The sequence below is a fragment of the Rhodamnia argentea genome, chromosome 7 (genome assembly GCF_020921035.1).
Source record: "Rhodamnia argentea isolate NSW1041297 chromosome 7, ASM2092103v1, whole genome shotgun sequence".
Classification (NCBI taxonomy): domain Eukaryota; kingdom Viridiplantae; phylum Streptophyta; class Magnoliopsida; order Myrtales; family Myrtaceae; genus Rhodamnia; species Rhodamnia argentea.
The window spans coordinates 1,234,630-1,252,941 of NC_063156.1; the positions used below are offsets into that span (position 1 = coordinate 1,234,630).

At 41.9% G+C, this 18,312-nt stretch overlaps 2 protein-coding genes across 3 annotated transcripts; both read right to left on the reverse strand.

Annotated features, from left to right (window-relative positions):
* Nucleotides 1-538: 538 nt before the first annotated feature.
* Nucleotides 539-7,181, reverse strand: LOC115745271 (methyl-CpG-binding domain-containing protein 13). 2 transcript variants are annotated; one of them, XM_030680750.2, is made up of 7 exons: nucleotides 6,582-7,181; nucleotides 4,577-5,245; nucleotides 4,379-4,477; nucleotides 3,930-4,076; nucleotides 2,473-2,614; nucleotides 1,035-2,368; nucleotides 539-919 (listed from the first exon to the last, which is right to left on the reverse strand). In XM_030680750.2, exons 1-6 carry the CDS (start codon nucleotides 6,663-6,665, stop codon nucleotides 1,077-1,079), a joined length of 2,433 nt encoding a protein of 810 aa, XP_030536610.1. In that variant the 5' UTR covers nucleotides 6,666-7,181; the 3' UTR covers nucleotides 539-919; nucleotides 1,035-1,076. The 2 variants fall into 2 exon arrangements, with proteins under 2 accessions (XP_030536610.1, XP_030536601.1); XM_030680741.2 differs by having other exon boundaries at nucleotides 1,035-2,386; nucleotides 6,582-7,179.
* Nucleotides 7,182-14,926: 7,745 nt separating this feature from the next.
* Nucleotides 14,927-17,462, reverse strand: LOC115745349 (membrane steroid-binding protein 1). The gene is made up of 2 exons (XM_030680872.2): nucleotides 17,048-17,462; nucleotides 14,927-15,566 (listed from the first exon to the last, which is right to left on the reverse strand). Exons 1-2 carry the CDS (start codon nucleotides 17,353-17,355, stop codon nucleotides 15,218-15,220), a joined length of 657 nt encoding a protein of 218 aa, XP_030536732.1. The 5' UTR covers nucleotides 17,356-17,462; the 3' UTR covers nucleotides 14,927-15,217.
* Nucleotides 17,463-18,312: the final 850 nt, after the last annotated feature.

Genomic DNA, 18,312 nt, shown 5'->3' on the forward strand with positions numbered 1-18,312 from the left:
AACAGTTTGCCATTTCCTCACTTTCGCTTGACTGCCAACGATCGCGGCGGCTCTGCTCTTCTAAGATGACAGGGCAATGGATCATTGGATCTCTTCCACATTTTCTCAGCGAGCGAGCGGATCGCTACTCGTCCGGTTCATTTTCTACGAGAAATAATGGGGTGGACTCGCCAGGAGTTGCCGTTTTGAGGAGTCGAAGCCTCCTCCGAAGAGCGAAATGGTAAGCCTCGAGCAAAGCCGCCCCTACCTGCCTCGTGCTTCGGTGTTTGATCGGGAATCACTGGGGAACCCAAGGTAAGTTTTCCCTTGCACCCGCAAAAAGAAAAAGAAGAACAAAGATGGAGAAACCTTGGTGGACTTAAAAAGAGAAGACAGCATAGACTGGGTGCAATGCAGTTGATTATGGACATCCATGGTGTAAAATTAAGTGAACCTTGGTGCTAAATCAAATGGACACTGGCAAGTCTAGCCACAGCTTTATCTCCCAAGGACCGAGGGTACCCAGCAGCATGAGGACATGATGCCGGACTGAAAAAGCTAAAAGTTACCTCTGGGTACCTCTTCCATTATCCAGAATCTATTTGTCATTATACAGAGCAAGCATCCTCGTGAGCCTATCAAACAAAATGCCTCAAGGAGCAACAACAGGTACTTCTTGGACGATCCACACTGCCCTCCTTATCTATGAGTCAAAAGTTAAATGAATAATGATTGGTTTATCAAACAAAAGGTGTATCTGTAAGGGCAGCGACTGCGGGGAAAAGAAAAAAACACAATGGGAAACGCCCGGTACACCGTTCCATGGCGACGCGACATTACAGATTACAATAAGGCGACATGTCAGACTAGCTAGAGAAATCAATACAAAAGACTTTCCTTTCAGGAAGCATTTGCATCCACAAGAGAGCTTATGATGGACCTGCAGCAGAAAAGATGGGGAGAGTTGATGAACGAAAATAAAAGCTCACTATTCTGGATTAGAAAAGCACAGTGAATCAAAGCTTGAAACTTTCTGCTCTAAATGTTTTTCCTACCTGTACAAAGTCATTTGATTAAAATGGGATAGCAGTTTCGCCCTATCTCTGGCGTATGTTGCCTCTGTCCTGACGGTGTTGGCGTCGAACACTTCCACTTGATCTTTGGAAATCAACATTACCAGTATGTGGTGCCGCAGGCACTAACCCCGCTTGAGGTCTACAGACGGGTTTAACTGCCGTATCAGAATGCTGCCACAACAAATCAGTTCTACAAAAGTTATCTAGACCAGCATTGGACAAATTCAAGTCACTAGCTTCTTGCATTTGTGATGAACGCATCTGTTGCTGGATCAGGTCATGTACATCCAAACCATACTCCACAGGAATTGCACCAGTGAGAGTTTTTATAGCGAACTCAATGCATGGATCCGCCCATGAATCCCCAAAAGGTAAGTTCAGAGAGGAGCCTGGCACATCACCAGCATTTTCTTCAGCACTAACTTTCCCTGCATGTTTTTCTGGCTGAGCTAATTTTTGAAGAGGCAGAACAGCACCGGACCCCTGCTTTTCATTGTCCTCTTTCTCAGTTTCCATGTTTTCACCATGCACATTTGGGTGAGCCAAGTCCCCAAAAGAGTTCCTGCTTTTGCTAAATTCAAGTGCATTCTCGGTGGGAGTATCGAAACTTATACCGGTAAGGGTTTTTATAGCAAACTCGATGCATGGATCTGAAAGTATATCCTGAGAAGGCAGATCGAAAGGCAGTACCGGCTTCTCTTCAGATTTATGAATAGATTCAACATTTGCAGGATGTGCACTTGCAATAGATAAGCTCTCCTGTTGCAATGGTTGTGTGCCTCCTTGTTTCTTGTTATCATCTTCCTTGTTTCCTTCTGAGTCTTCAGGATCTTCTTTGCAAGCAGCCACCGCCTTGGAAGGATCTTTAGCTTCCTCCGGTTTGCCAGTGCATTTTGTGTCTTGTTGCGGCCCAAGCTGATCCATACTTTGGGGTGCCGGAGGAATGCCACTACCACTTGTGGTACCTTTAGCCTGACTGGCTTCCTCCTGATTAACATGAGCTGGGCCTCTATTTGCTCGAACTGTTGTTATTTCCACCGTGGGATCAACAGCAATTCCAGCCAGTCGTTTTGAAGCTCGCCGAGGCACATCAATCTCTTTCTTCTTCTTCTGGGATTTTTGGTTGGAAACTTCTCTCTCTTTGTTTCCTTCTGCCTTCACCATATTCTGCGGATGCTCCTCAGAGAGGGCTCTGCCTTCAGGAACTGGAAGATCCTTTTCACTGCAAGTGCTCTTCTCTTGATTCTGCTCTAGACCTTCAGCATTTGAAAGTCTTGAGATGCTGAAATTAGTTCCCTCACTGCCCACAGCATCTACAGAAATTCCACAAGCTGCAAGATCATTATTAGGTTGCCTTGTTTATAACATGTAAAGATATGGAATAAGATGCTTCAAGAACAGTGGCGACTACGCTTACATTCAGGTATGGGCACTCCTTCTTCAGGATGGTCAGATGTAGACATATGATTATCTGTCACACGTTCACAATGTTGCAATCCCAGATCATCTGTACTTTCGGTTTCAGCAACTGAAAATTTCTGCTTCTTGGGAACAGGTGACTGAGGCAGAAATGAAAAGACAATACGGCAGGTAAGTCCAAATCTTACAAAAATCTGAATGAGATTTCAACTAGCAACCAAACAACAAGAATTAATCTCAGTAAAGTGAAGTAATGTAATATGCAAGGCTAAGAATTAAAGCATGCACACTGTCAAGACAAGCATGCATTACACCAATGGAGATGAACGAAAAAACCATAGGTTATGGTCATCAACTCAACACCACCTGTCTAAATTTGTTCCCAGGATAACTTTGACACCTGAGTAGAATAATTCCTTTGAAAATATGAGGACGACGGTACTAAGTAAGGCTTTAAAAGCATTCTTTCCATTTCCATCTTTTGGTCAAATCAAGTGCTCCATGGATCTGTCAAATACATGTTGAACTCGATTGTAAGATTCACATCCTTATGATCAATTGACGTTACACTTGAATTCATTCATTATTCCTTTAAGAGATTCAATTGGTAAACTATCAAATCGAACAAGATTGGCAACCACAGTACCGACAACAGTTTGAAAGAAAGAAACCAATCCAACCAACCTGGACTGGACAACAGGTTGATCCAGCCAGTCTCAGTTGGTTCCTCAATTATAACTCTTTATTTCTTCTCGTCATCCTTATTTTCTGCTTTAAAATAAATGGTTATGTGACAAACAACATATCTAGAAACCAACCAAATACGTCCAATGCACCTGAATTGGACCTTGACTCAAACCAGACTAAACCCAAAGCTTCCCAAACCCAAATACGTCCGACCAACCTGAATTGGACCTCGACTCAAACCAGACTAAACCCAAAGCTTCCCATCTAGTGGTAGATTTATCAGGATCTTCAGTTACATAGGTTTCATGTACGATATTCTTAAAACTCTCTATCCCTGAAAGATATCCACATCTGCAGGTAAAGTAATAACGTCTTCCTTACTCCTTATAACCACCGTATCTCATAATGCCAGGATTCTCAAAGAAGCAATGCCATGAAGACACATTTCTCTGTTTAAGTCTAATCTCAATCTATTCCATCAGCCGAAAAATTAAAAGGAAAAAGACGCATATAATGCTATTTTAGTAGTGATAGCTGCATAGAGTAGGAAATAGTCAATCAGATCACATAGAACTTGACATATTTACAAGCGCTCCAAGGGTTTCCACCAGCAGCCACTAAATAGCTATTAAGGGTGGCAACATAATGATTTTTCAATAGAGTAGATCACATGCAAACCACGTGCCATTTGAGAACTGAGGTATTCATGTAAAGTAAAGGAAATTAGAAGTTGACTGATGGCAAAACAAAAACTCCATACTCACTCACAGTGATTTTGCTGTCTTCTAAATCAGCATCAATCTCATCTTTGTCTGGGGGCTTATATGCAAGCCTCCCAATGTCTCCAGTTTGAAGATAGCGACGGACATCTTTCATTGAACGGAATACATATCCACTCACAGGGTCAGTGTAGTACTGCAGAAATTGGGTGCCACTTCAGAAACAACCATTTCTAGAGGCTAGGAACGCACAAAAATAAAATAAAATAAATCTGGGATGGTTTTATATCTAAAAGAAAAGTGTGAAGGATAGTTGAAGCATTGCCCACTTGGATTGCATCTAGTCCGAGCTAGACATAAAGGAAGATTAAGCTATGCCGCAAAGCGATGGTAGAAGGATAATGAATTTAAAACACAAAAGGTGATGCAAGAGACATACAAAAGATTGGAAACTAATACCACTTAAATCTGAGCACAACAAAAGATGAGATCAAATACCGGATCTCTCCTGACTATAGTACCATTCTTCCTTTTAACTTTAATTTCTTTGGTCCATCCCTCGGGTAAACCTTCTGCCACAGCCTTTTCAACTGCAACCTAGATTGCTTGAAACGTCAAAACCTTAAATTAGAAGAGACTGAAAATAATACAGCACAATCATCAAAACAAGACAATGGAAACAACTTTTTGACGAACATTTACAGTAGGCTGCTGATGCCGCGCTCTGTTCTTCTGCCTCAAACTAGGATAGGTACTTTCTATCTTGTTTTCATGAGCTTCTTTTGCAGATTCCTCAAGGCTGAATATTTTCTGCTCTTTGAAAGTAGAAGATCTGATCCATCGAGGGTCACTGCAAACATCTCCTGGGGACTGCTGATGGCTGCTCTTGTCCTCCTCTCTGGTTAAAGTAGAGTGTTTTTCTGCACTTGCACTACAAACCATTTTCATGGGTCCATCAAGATCGACCTTCTGTCCTTCAGGAACAAGAGTACAGCTGTCTACAGCACCGCCACAAACAATTTTCTCCCCTTTGAAAGTAGGAGAGCCGCTCACTACAGCATTGCACAAAAAATGTTTTGAAGAATTCTCAAGGCAGATCTTCTGCTCCTCTTTGGACAGAGGAGGGCTGTTTCCTACAATGTGATCATAGCAATTTTTGTCGAATTGATCAGGGTGGACCTTTTTATCCTCTTTTGATGGGAAAGAGTTTATGTGTGCAATGCCATCACAAGCACCACCCACAGATTGCTCGAGGATGACATTTTTCTCCTCTTTCGATTGAGGAGAATTGCATCGTGCAGTTTTCAGATAGCGCAACACCTCCACCTTGGAAGAAAATCTGAGTCCATCAGGAGAGGTGTAAAGCTGCACGGATATGAAACCTCATAAAAGCCGCAACTACCAAAAACTTCCGAAATAACTTGAGACATTAGATCTCGTGAAGACAGGAACATACTGAAGCCAAAGGATTCCCAGATTACTGTGCACGCATTTATTACAAAATGCTTTCATCTCGGTTTTCTGCTGAATTTCATTAAATTAGCTAAGAGGAGGAAGCAAATATCACCCACTCTCTCTTTCCTTACCCAATAGAAAAAGGAAAGTTATAAGCAGTCATAGACTGAACTAGCACAGTTACAGCACATACACATTTGTTCCGGTAAACCTTCAGAGCTCGAGTGGCAGAGGAAAGGGAAATAGATGTTCTCTTAACATAAGAAGAGCATGGAAGCGAACACCCCTATATCTTGATCAGATGATTAGATTACAACTATGTATAGACGAGGTGGCCTTGAAAGAAGAGAAGAAGTTCAAGAAAAAGGCGAATAGTACGATACTTTTGGGGGGATGGCGGTTACATAGCAAGAAAGCGGGAAGCTGGGGTAAGCAAATGGAAAGGATTTGATCTTCCTCATAACTAGTTCTGTATATCCTTTCAAAAGAGAAGAGAATATGAAAGAAAACGGAAATCTAACACCATCGAAGCATAAAGTGACGTCTAAAGAAACGGAAACGAACCCACCAGTAGCGTGCTGTGCTATGAAATGAGCAACTTTTGCTTCGATATCTTTATATCTCAGTTTAACGTTCGAGAGCGCTAGATTCCGTTTCCGTTCACATTCCCATCACTTTTGGAAGGAAAAATGGAACTAGTTATGAGAAGATGAGCTCCTTTTCTTTTACTCACCTCAACTTCCCACTTTGTTACTATAAAACCGCCATCCCGCCAAAAGTATCTTACTATTTCCCCTTCTATTCCCCACAATTTCCTCCATCCAAACACCAGGAACTAATTTCAACTAGCAAACGGAGACATTGAAAGCTATCAACCTATCACCCTTTTCCCTTTTTACCGCAAAGCCCTAAACACTACATGCAACCCGACAATTGACACGATCATGAGAGACACAGGCGTATCTATTGCTGCTCCAACCTGAGCGTATGCATCTAATGAACAAGTACCTCCAAACCCACGTTAATAATGGCAAGCCAGGGCCATAACCAGTAAAAACAAGCAGCTAACAAAAACCTCAAAATTGCAAATCGAAAGCACCACGAACTAAAAATCTTCCGACTACAAACACCAAAGCACAAAGGCAAAGATATCTGAGGATCAATCTGCAGCAGCACGAACTATGACAACAGGCAAAAACTGAAACTTTCCTTCGTTCCCTTCAAGAAGCTGAAGAAATCAACCTACCCTATCCTTTCGACCACTCCGCTTCACTCTCACATCCACAGTCCAGCCCGTAGGAAGCCAATCATCGGAGCTATCGTCCGCCATTTCCCCCAGAGCCTCGGCCTCTCCGGCGCCGATCACCGGTCTGGTCTTGGACGCAGTTCTAGAAATGTCTCCCTCCCTCCCTCTCTCTCTCTCTCTCTCTCTCTCTCTGCACGTTGAGTAAAGGGAGTTAAAATACAGGGAGACCGCACAAAAGCGAGAGCAAATTGCGAGCGTTGGGGAGGGGAGTCGGAGTGGAGGACAAAAGCGTCAATTCGACGACCACGTGTTGCCGAACTCGGATTTGCTGCGAATCGCGAAACGAAACTCCTCCTTTCGCTCTGAAGTTGAAATGGGGTCCCTTTACTCTACTGCTACCTTCTTCCTGGACAGTTCTGTCCTCCTCCAATTCCATCTACACATCTTCCCAGGACCTCCCTCGAATTCGACGACTTCGGGACGACATCAGAGCATATGCTTCTGCTCTGCTCTGCTCCGTTTTCTCACCAAATCGAGTGAAAAGTGGAGAACTTCGACCCAAAGTAGAGCTCCCCAGTTGGGGGGGAGACGGGAGATTTTACTTCGGATACAGGGGTAGTTTGGGTATTCCACGTGACGATGCTTTGGTGAGTGATTTTCCAGATGTGCCCCTGGCTCGATTACGGGCAGCAACTGTCCACTGCTGTGAGTGGGGACAGGGAGGTTGCGTCCGCGCGTCCGAGCTGTTCAGACGAATGATTAGGGCCTTCTGGTATTGGGCTTGGTCTTCGATATGGGCCTCTCTCTGGGTTCGGGCCTCGTGAATTCTTAAGATTTGCAGAGCGTGGGGTCGGCACGGGATGATTGGAGTTCCGGCCCATAAGGTTAGGCCCATGGGCCCATCGAAATCCATGACTCGAAAAGGATACGGTCGAGTTCAGTTTTAATCGCAATTCGGTCCTCTTAACTTTCGCTCTATTTAATCAAGTTCTCTAACTACTTTGATTCGTGCGATTTTGTCCTCCGAGTTTTGTTTTGTACGATCCAGTCCTCTAGCTTTCTTCATTCGTGCAATCAAATCACTCGATCAACCGTTCCAACCATAACGTCGGATTAATTAATGATGTAGCATTGTCATTATGGCATGAAATGTCCCCCAATGCTGAGGTGAAGCCAAATAGGCAACAATGCCTCCGTTTGTTTCATGGAAAAATAACTTTTCAGAAAAGGTTTTTTGGATTTTTCAGCGTTTGGTTCACGAAAAATATGTTAGTCCTGGAAAATACTTTCCCCCTATGGAAAAAACTCTTACAAAAATTGAAAAATATTTTACTCTTTTTAAGAAAAGAAAAACATTTTCATCATCTTTCCTTCCTCCTCTCTTTCACATCTTCTTTTTTCATTTATTTTGTTACTTTTTTATTCATTATTTATTTTTTAAATTGGAAAAATTTATTTATTTATTATTTTTTCTAATAAACATTATTTTTAATTTTTATTGAAAAATCTATTTAATATTTTTCTGGAAAAATCAATTCCTTGCCAAACGTCGAAAATAGTTTTCTAATTCGTTTTTATGTCTCACCCAAACACTAGAAAATACAGTCATCTTCCTAAAAATGACTTTCCGAGAAACATTTTCCGAAACATAACATTTTTCGCGAGACAAACGGAGCCTTAGTGAAAAGCTAACTATGAAAAAAAAGAGGGAAAAGGAAACTCTAATTTGATCATGTTAGTTACAATGGGTAAATGAATCACTCGATTGCACAAATACAGAATGTCGAAGGACTTGAATGAACAGAATAAAACTTGGAGTGCCAAATTGCACACGCACAGAATGATAGAGGACTAGATTGTATAAAACCAAAGTTAGAGAACTAAAATCGCATTTACACTGAAACTTAGAGGACTAAACTGTACTTAACCCAAAAGACCATAACAAGGAGTCGAGTTTGGGCTGGTCGAACGTTAAGGATTGTCCTAAAAGGAGTTAATGATGAGCTGGATCCGGCCCAATGGGCCTCATCTGTGCTGGGCTTGTGAGAGTATTGCTGGCCGTAAACATTCACCTACGTTCGAAATGGAACGAGTTATTTTTCAGTGACCCCAATTGTCTTCGGCATAAATAATGATCAGGGCATTCATGTTTGCCATCATTTCACTTGACTTAATACCATAGGAACCTCAAATTTTTAGCCTTTGTCCCAATTATACCTTAGATCCAGTTCCGATTCCATCATGAATTCTTTTTGTCCCATAAAAAAATCAGATTTTAGGTCATGTCTCAATTCTACCATAATTTTTTTGTTTTTCTCCATGAAAAACACTCAACTTTAGGTCTTGGGGTAGAATTGATATTGGGGGTAGAATTGATATTGGACCTAAAGTTGAGGATCTTTTATGGGATAAAAAAAAGTTCAGGGTATGATAGAATTGAGACTGTAGCTAAAGTTGACGGTTTTTTACAAGATAAAAAGTAGAATTGGGATAAGAGCCAAAGTTGGAGATTTTATAGAATATTAGGCCTATGCACATTGGTCAGGCCATCAATAATATGTACGAGAAAACATGTATTCCTCAGAGTGCTCGAAATTAAGATGGATCCCCTTTAGGACACTTTCTCTAGACCATTTGACAGAATTAGCCTCTTCTGCCACACTCTAATTCCCACAAAGATCAGTTGTCTACGGATTATACACACAGCTACTAGCTAGAACTGCATGCACAATACATAACATCTTGAGTCTCATTATCTGCTGAGCAATCTTTTCTTTTTTTCGCATTAGATTCATGCTGAAATCTTTTCCCTTTTACACCAGGCTGCTCGGGTAAAAGCTCTTTCGAACATGCGTACTCGATCTCTTAGGCGGGCCTGTCATCGCTGCTCGCGCGAATCATTTTACCGGAATCGCTTTGCGGAAGAAAATTTCCGGATGCGCCTGTTTTGAATCATCCATCCATCTGATCAGCTGCAGTGTTCTAAGGACAGCTCTGTTATCATTTATCAAGTGTTCCCTTTCCCATAAAGGGCAGTTTCACTTTTCAAATTCAGTACACATGCGGATGGAATATAGATTGAAACAGAGCTTTAGCTAGTACTCTCTTTTACGGCTCACTCAAACAATAGCTAGTAATCCCCCTCCCTTCCGCTTTGGAAATATTATCACACAGGACAAGAGCCGAAAGATCATTTTAAACGCTGTACAGACTCGATTATTATGAAGAAAATGAAAGAACAGGGATCAGATGACATCCAGTACAACCAAATCAATTATGAAGTGGATTGGGTCCGCACGGGACAAGTCTGCGCGACACCACGTGCATCGAGCCGTGTTTCTCACCCCCTGATCTGGCAGATTCGCGAATCGAAGGGATGCTCTGGAAGAAGATAGGAGAATACTTGGCCCACAATCTTTGTTTGCTCGCTCCTTGGGTGCCTTCATTAATCCGACGGCCGCTGGTGACTTGGAACAGAGCTGATATCATGAAGATCATGACAAGCAGAAGATGAGACTTGCGAGCTTTCATGTTCTGAAGGCCGAAAAAGGCTTGGAAAGAGTATGCTGGTCGAATGATAGGTTGGTGAGCTTTGAATGCTTCAGCAGCTTCAAGAGCCTAGTCTATGTATGATGGACCGGCCTCGGCTGATTTATATAGTGCAGACAAATCTGGGTTGTAATTAACAATGAATTTGGCGAGCATTGAGAGATGGTGATTAAAGATGGCTCAGCACCAAGAAGAAGAAGAGACCAACCTACCTATGCTGTGGAAGAATGAGCACTATACAGAGTATCAGATTTAATATTGTCAAAAGACTAATTCTAATTCTTTTCCCTGAGTTAAACTACACAGATGTTATGACTTTCTTTCATGCTAGCACATCGCATGCCTCTAGAAAAGCATATAAGTTGACTTTCAAGCGGTCGCTTTCCAAAAAATGAAATGAAATTGCAGGCCCTTCGTATACAGCAGGCGGTACTTTTCTGCCTAGTTCCCGGATCTTCACCGACTTCTCGAGCCGTCTGTCCCGGGTGAACTTCTTCCGAGACATTTGTCAGTTCGCGTACTTCCGACACAGATAAGACATGAACTTCGTTTCGGAAACTCCGCTGTGAGGTCCAACTAAAGACAATGGCATGCTTTCAGCCTTTCCTTAGACAAAATCTGAGCTTTTCAAACCATTAAGATAGAGAGAGTTCATGGTAAGCAGCAACCATAAATTCCAGATATGCTTTAGTTAATTTACAAAATCTTTGCTTGTCACTGTAGTGCATATCAGATTGTCAAGAAAAGCAGGTTCGTCTTTTCTACCAGGATGTAACATTTGGCAAGAAATTATTGTAAGGCGACCCTCTTTTTCCCCCTTTGCTTTTTCCATTCAACGAGCACATTTTCTAACATTTTGAAATTCATGCCTTGATTTCTGCATATATAATCCAAAGTTTGTTTGTGATGACTTTAGACAATGCTTCCAAAATACATGCGGGTGCTACCAGAAGAGAATGATGCATGTGTGAACTACATTTTAAAAATAAATAATGAATAGTTGACAAATATCCTGAATAATTAAATCCACAAAGTCAGAAAGGATGCTGTCACCGTGCGTGCCGTCTCTGTTAGATTAGAATGCAAATGAGATGAAAACAGGTGTATCTGCTTATTGTCAATCCTCGTGCTCGGAAACTCACTGCTTGAGATTTGTTGCTCTGATGCATATTTTAAATGTTGACCAAGCCTGATGAGTCATGATTCTGTTAAAGCGTACAAATCAGACGAGAGAAGTGTGCAAATGTCGATCGGCCATTCTGACTTCTGCTATAATATTGGGGAGTTCGTATCATGAATGAGAAATAATTGATCCTTAAACTTTGGTGGTCCTAGAATATGCATTCATCATCAGCTGAATAGAAATAAGGAAGTTGACTTGTGAAGAGGAGATGCTGTACTGAGAAGTACCAAGTTTTTCATTCTGATGTCAATAAAGCAGATCCCAGCTTCTTCATTTCTACTAGATTCTCTGTTTTATGTTCCGTTTCCTCATTCATCTTGCAACCATCATCAGAGTCCCCATTTTCCCCTCCTTTTGTCTTTACTTAAAAGTCTAGGATTCTTTCAATACCACCTACTAAAGTCAAACCAGTCTTTTTGACATCTTTCTGATGGCTAGAGCAAAAGAACTTCTGACTTCTAGTAGTCCAAGGTTGCATTATACACAAATTGGATCTAGCTTGCGATGCATGGCTTGTATTTTCTTGCTCATCCATGATTGATTCCCCGTTTTTGAAACAGGCACACAATTTATCGCCTCTTGAAGATCTTGCATCACATGCTCATAGAAAGATCGATTGGATATGCAAAATCAACCGATATCAGACATCAGAAGGATGATGGAAGGTTAAGGAACTACCTTCCTTTTCTTTTCCATTTTTCGGCTGATTGCTACACTAACCAGAAGGCTATTTCCAGTTCAGATTCCTGTCTTCCCCTAACATAGGAGTAACACATTTGATCTTGGGATCAGTATAAAGTAAAACTCCGCACGATCTGTCAAACTCAAGAGTGTCCGCCATAATTCACAAACATCTGCTATCTAATTATGACGTCTCGGATAAACTGAAATCTGAAATACAGTGATGTAATTGCAGCATGATCATTGTTTTTCAACAGATATCTTTTTCATGTTCATCCTCAGCAACATGAATCACAGTTCCTTTCTTACAATTCGCAATTGAAATAATACATCACTTATCGGAGATATATCCTGAAGCTTCAAGCTTCAATTACAGCTACCAGTTGGTTCTTCCTAGAACAAGGCGGCTAGGAAATTAGCTCACATAATGCATAGATCTCAGGAAGGATTCTTCTGTTCCTTGTTCAGTGAGAGAACCAAAAGTATAACTCAGTTCAATCCCAAATCCACCACCGCTAATAAGAGAGAGAGAGAGAGAGAGAGAGAGAGAGAGAGAGGACAGAAAATTCAATCAGTTGTGAAGTGGGTTTGGTCCACTAGGAACAACTTGATGGGAAACAAATATCTGATCCGCCTCGGAGCTCTCAGATGCTGAAACGGGAGGACTAGCGGTAAGAAAATGCTCTGATCCTGGAGAAGACGACGAGGTTCCAAAATCTGAGACAGATATGAACACAAGAGGTTGTCTGGAGCTAGAGACGTGAATGGTTGCCATAACAATCACGGTGAAGAGAAGTGAAGCAGTATGAATTCTCATGGCTAAGGAATCTGTACTGGCAGAGAAACATGGAGCAGCAAAAAAAACTGGGGTTTCAGAGTAGCAGGTGAGGACACTTATAGATGATCAGTAACAGGACAGACAAGACTTTCTCCTACAATCATAATTCAAGTACCTGAGGGACCGAAATCTCTCTTTCAAATCTATCATGATCACAAAGGGCAATAAAACAAGCCCATTAAGTGACAAATAACAAGGTGTGGGCTAGACCATCAAGGTTAAGATGCACCATTCATGTCCTGATGCCAAAGTCGTCCTTGCCTAAGTTGATCTGTAATAGTACCCTTATCACTCCTTGCCAGTATTATGCCACAAAGGATGTAGTTCGCACTAGTGCCATGTCATTCTCTTGTCTCCTTCATTGAGGGGAACCAGAGAGCTCCTATCGAGAAATGCCGTTCGAGACGTGCTGTTTGCTCGTTTACCGTCTGATGGGACCACATCATCTGATCGCAATGCTGAAGTGTGATAATACCAGTGTAACTTCACAAAAACACTAAAAGACTGACTAATTGGAAGTCTGTGGTGAGGCAGCTTCATTGAAGTATCAAATTTTAAGGGATCTGGACAGTTACTGCATACATCTATGCACTCAACGAAGACTGACAGGATGTCCCATTTGCTTGATCACTGCCAACCTATGAAAGCGATGTAGCCTTATTGACCCACGCCAGCCACACCACATCGACAACATCGGCAGGATCACCTTCCTGGCATGATAAATGATTTACGAGAACCAAATTACCGCATGAAAACTAGCATATCAAGTGACTCCAAGAGAGAAATAAGTAGGGGTGATTGGTTTCCGATCTGGCCCCACTCAGGAACTGAGAATCCAACCAGATGGTCCTGGGTTGGTCCGGTCCAATCGGTCCAATGGAACCGATTGATTATTAGTAGGGATGAGCAACGCGAACTTTACTTTTAATACTAGATTTACATTTAAGAAATAAAAAGAAATAACCGATATTAGGTTTACATTTAAGAAATAAAAACAAAAATAATCGGTCTGTCTCTCTAGCTCGGAACCGAAAATAGGACAGGCACCCTCGAGAACTTGACGAAACTAGCCTGTTCGGTCGATCCACTTTGCTCACCCCTAAAAATAAGTAATTACCTTGGGTAGAGCGAGGCGTGCTCTATGGACTAATTGGGTGGTTGGACTGTTTCGTTGTGTTGTCCGGATAAGATCTTCCAAACGATGCATGGAACATGATATTAGATGCCAATTCAAGTCACTTTCGCTGCTTACAACCAGAAATGCCAAAAACCCTTTAAAATTCTTCTTGGTTACAAATTGTAGCTGTAGTTTATGACGTCCTTTTCAACCGATCTGTAATGTCAAAGCTTCATCATCGGTTGAATTTACTTATACAATTGTCTTCATAGCGACGTATCTGACATGTCTATACCATCCTACCAGATGAACCATTTTAATCCCTCTTTAAGTATCTGTCAAGTTGGTTGACTGACAGCTGAGAATCTGACTCCTAATCAAGCGCCATCTCAAAAACGCTATGAACACGTCGAATGATCACGGAAAACCGGCTCTTCAATTCGATCTAGGCCTCCGTATACTCGCAAGTGGCAGTACAACAGTACTTTCCGGAATCGCAGGTGACATGTGTTTTACGTTGACTTAACACACACCAGACCCTGTAGGTGTTTTTATCACACTATACTCAGTACACAATGCCATTATTTTCCTGCAGAAAATCTGGATTTATACTATCTAAAGTTCTACCCATGCCAAAAGAGGAATTCGCTCCCCTCAATCTTAGAACCGAATATCAACAACCAAATGCATGACAATGCAGTTGAAGACGGAATGAATCGGGGAAGTAAAAAAATAGCATATGTAACCGTGTGCACCTATAAGACGCAAAATGCTGAGGCATACTTCCATGGCTTTCCTGCGGACTCACCGCAAAACAATCCAAAATGGTCTGTCCCGTACCAGTGAGGGAAGGGAGAACATGAGAGGAAAACGAACTATGAAATGACGAAATGAAATGCACCAGATAACATCAGACACACGACGCTAGTATACTGCAGGACCTCATGGAGTCCATTGCCGTTCAGGCGAAACCCGCATTGATCAGCCATATCCGCTCCTGTCATGCGCCTGTACGATTCTTAAGGAGAAAACAAATTCTAAGATCCTCATTTACAGTTGGCTTATCACACCACAGCAAGGCATAATACAAGTTGCAGCTCCAAAATCCGAGATACCTAAGTTCATTGGGTGCCAAATACATTATTTGAAAAACTAAATATCCATGAGAATCACCACACAGTGTCCTAGGCCTCATAACAGTAAGTTATTTTGGAATATGGGTATGACAACCAAGAAGTATGCAGACAACAGTCCTCCCCAAACCTCGCTCATTCAGCATCCTCAGGTTTGACAGATGAAGGGGTTTCTTCATTTTTAGCCTCAGTGCTCTCTGATGGGCCATCTTCGCTCGTCTTAGGCACATCTTTATCAGCAACTTCTGCAGACTCAGCAGTGGATGCTCCTTCTGTCACTGGGATGGTCTTCTTGATGGTTCCGACCTTAACATACTTGCTCATGAACTTGTACTCCCAGTCCTGCAAAGCATCGATTTCAAATGGGCCAAGACCAGATATATCCCCAGTCAGATCTTTCTCTTCGAATGACATCTTTGCAAGAGCTCTGCTTGCATCCTTTCCAGCAAATAGAGCATAAGGACCCCCTGGCCCATAAAACATCCTGCAGAAAAATTACGTTACACGCACCATGGGGACGTTTAGGAAATAACAAGAGAAAAGGAAAGGTGATCATGTCCCCAGGGAGATTTTCATAATTATAATTTTGCCAATCAATGAACTATTTATATTATCTGGTCACCATTGGACCAAACTCAAGTTTTAAGACAGTTAACACCACATCATATTTTGACATCAGAACTTCTAATTAACCATGATGAATATGAACCAGTCGACGTAAATAAGAGCATGCCCTTTTTGTGTAGTACCTATGACCAGCTGTCCATTCAATTGAAATCACCCAATTCTACACTCGATCACAAATGAACTTAACTTCCTCAAATTAGAATTTAGTGAGAGGATGGGCCAGCAGAAGTACTGAGATAATAGTAGCAGATTATATATCAGAGGATGGTTCCTAAGACTTTCGTGGCTAAAGGCAAAGAGCGCTAGACACTAAGCGACTCTATCTCATGTTTAAGCAACCGAAAGCAATAATCCACCATCCCGTTGTTTGGAACAACAAATTCCAGTGTAACTATGAACAGCTATACCAAGCAGCTCACTGGCGCCAATTGCTCAATTACGTGACTATATAAAATGGTAGACTTTGTTTTCCAAGAGAAAAGCACCTGCTCTTCTCTCAAGAGACATATCCATGATTCTCCTAAACATAATTCCAAAGAAGTCCCATGGGTGGAAATCACCGAGACATTCAATATAGTGAGTTGATCCTAGACTAAGAGGAACATGTAACGGAGACAGCATGTGTCGGTATGACATGAACAACCAATTAGGTATGTTCACTTATTGTGACTTTTCCACTTCAGGTGGAAAAAAAATTCAATTGATACAACTATATGGTATCACCATACATGAGATATACTTTCCAACCTCAACATCACATGTCTATGAGGCAACTTACAATTTTCCATATGGACTATCCTAAATAGAGCACACGTGTTAATCTGTCTCAAAGGACAACTTATATTGTACTGCATCAAATTACACGGATAGCCCATACCCCTAAATCTCAAAGCATGAGCATGAAACTGGAAGGTTTAGCAGAACCCAATGGCATCAAATGTGCAAAAGATCAAACATTAACGCAGGTGTGGACCACCAACCACGAGAAAGGGGAAAAAGATGCAAATCTTCAGAAACTACGATCCTTACACTAAGAGTCCCGAAAACCACTATGACAAACCCTAACTCCATCAAAGCTGTTCCGACTCATAGTCAGTAGGCAGGGCATCTTCAATACAATAATCTGACATAGAAATAAAATCGCATGGGAATCGGTCAAAAGATCTTCAATTAGAAGTCAAATAATCAGACTATTGAAGCTTTGACCTGGGTCGAGCAAGTTCACCTCAAGACAGTGACGATCCGATCCATAACCCACGACTGCCACAGAAAACAATCGAAACCGCGCGATGGACATATCAATTTTCACCCGATACTAAAGAAAGGTCGCGGGCATACCTGCTCTGAGAGACATCGTAGATCTGCCCCTTGATGGCCATCAAGAGAGGCTTCTTGAGGTCGGAGCCGTCGTACTGCTTGAGCTCGTCCTCGGAGATCTCGCCAAGCTGAACAGGAGGAGGGAGGGGCTGCATCTGCTCATGGAGGTCCCTGGGCCTCTGGTGGTGGTCGGGCGACGACCCGAAGAGGCCGGACACGACATAGTAGACGGCGAGCCCGAGGGCGACGACGGTGAAGAAAGTCGCCGGGGACAGGCCCGTGTAGGCGACGATGGATTCTTTGAGGGTCTCCCACAGTTGCAGAGCCATGGCCGAAGTGCTTCGGAAGAGAGAGAGAGAGAGAGAGAGATTCCGAGTTCTAGTGTCGTCGATTCGGAGTCGACGGGGTTTGGTCCGAAATGTGGTGGGCACGCAAAAACAGGCGTATGTTTTTTTATTTATGCAAAGTTCGATTTGGGCTATACTAAACCATAGTTAGGTTTGGCGTGATTAACGAGATGTCCTGAAAATATCATCTTATTTTATCAAATGATTTTACACATTGTGATTAGTAATTTTCTAATTTTCGTATCTAGAAAACCAATCCCTCAATTGATAATTATAATTAATAACCTTATCTCTTTCGTGACAAAAATGAGGTTGGTGTCCAGTAGGATCACATGAGAAAGTGAAAAAATATGTTATAATCCGATCAAAAGAAGTTTCAATAAATTGATTATTGGTAACTTTCCTAAAGAGAAAATTTTGTTTATTGGTTAATCAATATTTAATACTTTCTGGTGCTTCGGCATTTCATTTCATAAGCTTACATTTCTTACATGTTACGAGAATGATTCTTATGCGGACAACATGGTAAGGTAATACCTTTAAATTCAGTATCCAAAACTATAAGAGGAACAAATTGACCCATTCCACTTTTACAACCCGCCATAAATTCGCGCGAATCACCCAATTCTTCTAGCACGTGAAACGCGGTACATAACGTTTGCGATGCATATGTGACCAAACAACCTATTTAGGCAATAAATGATCATAAATTTTGCCTCAAATTTAACTTCGATCACGGGGGACAAAATTGAGTCGCACCGTAAAATTGGTAGGCAGGTGGTGGGTCCACCAAATTTCGTAGGTCCAGGGAGGAATCACGAAGCAAAATCATTTCCTTCTCTTCAAACTTGGTGGGCTCTTTCGCAATTTCCATTCAATCAAATGTCCTCGTCTGACTTTATCTTCCAAAGGAGGGGGAAAAAAGGTAGGGACGTGATA

Excerpts from the sequence above, each read along its gene's own strand:
- LOC115745271 (XM_030680741.2), bottom strand. The coding sequence starts at position 6,665 with ATGGCGGACGATAGCTCCGATGATTGGCTTCCTACGGGCTGGACTGTG. Across the intron at positions 5,246-6,581 it reads GGAGTGGTCGAAAGGATAGG|CTTTACACCTCTCCTGATGG; the intron begins GTAGGTTGATTT and ends ATATCCGTGCAG. Across the intron at positions 2,615-3,929 it reads TAGAAGACAGCAAAATCACT|TCACCTGTTCCCAAGAAGCA; the intron begins GTGAGTGAGTAT and ends TTTCTGCCTCAG.
- LOC115745349 (XM_030680872.2), bottom strand. The coding sequence starts at position 17,355 with ATGGCTCTGCAACTGTGGGAGACCCTCAAAGAATCCATCGTCGCCTAC. Across the intron at positions 15,567-17,047 it reads TACGATGTCTCTCAGAGCAG|GATGTTTTATGGGCCAGGGG; the intron begins GTATGCCCGCGA and ends ATTTTTCTGCAG.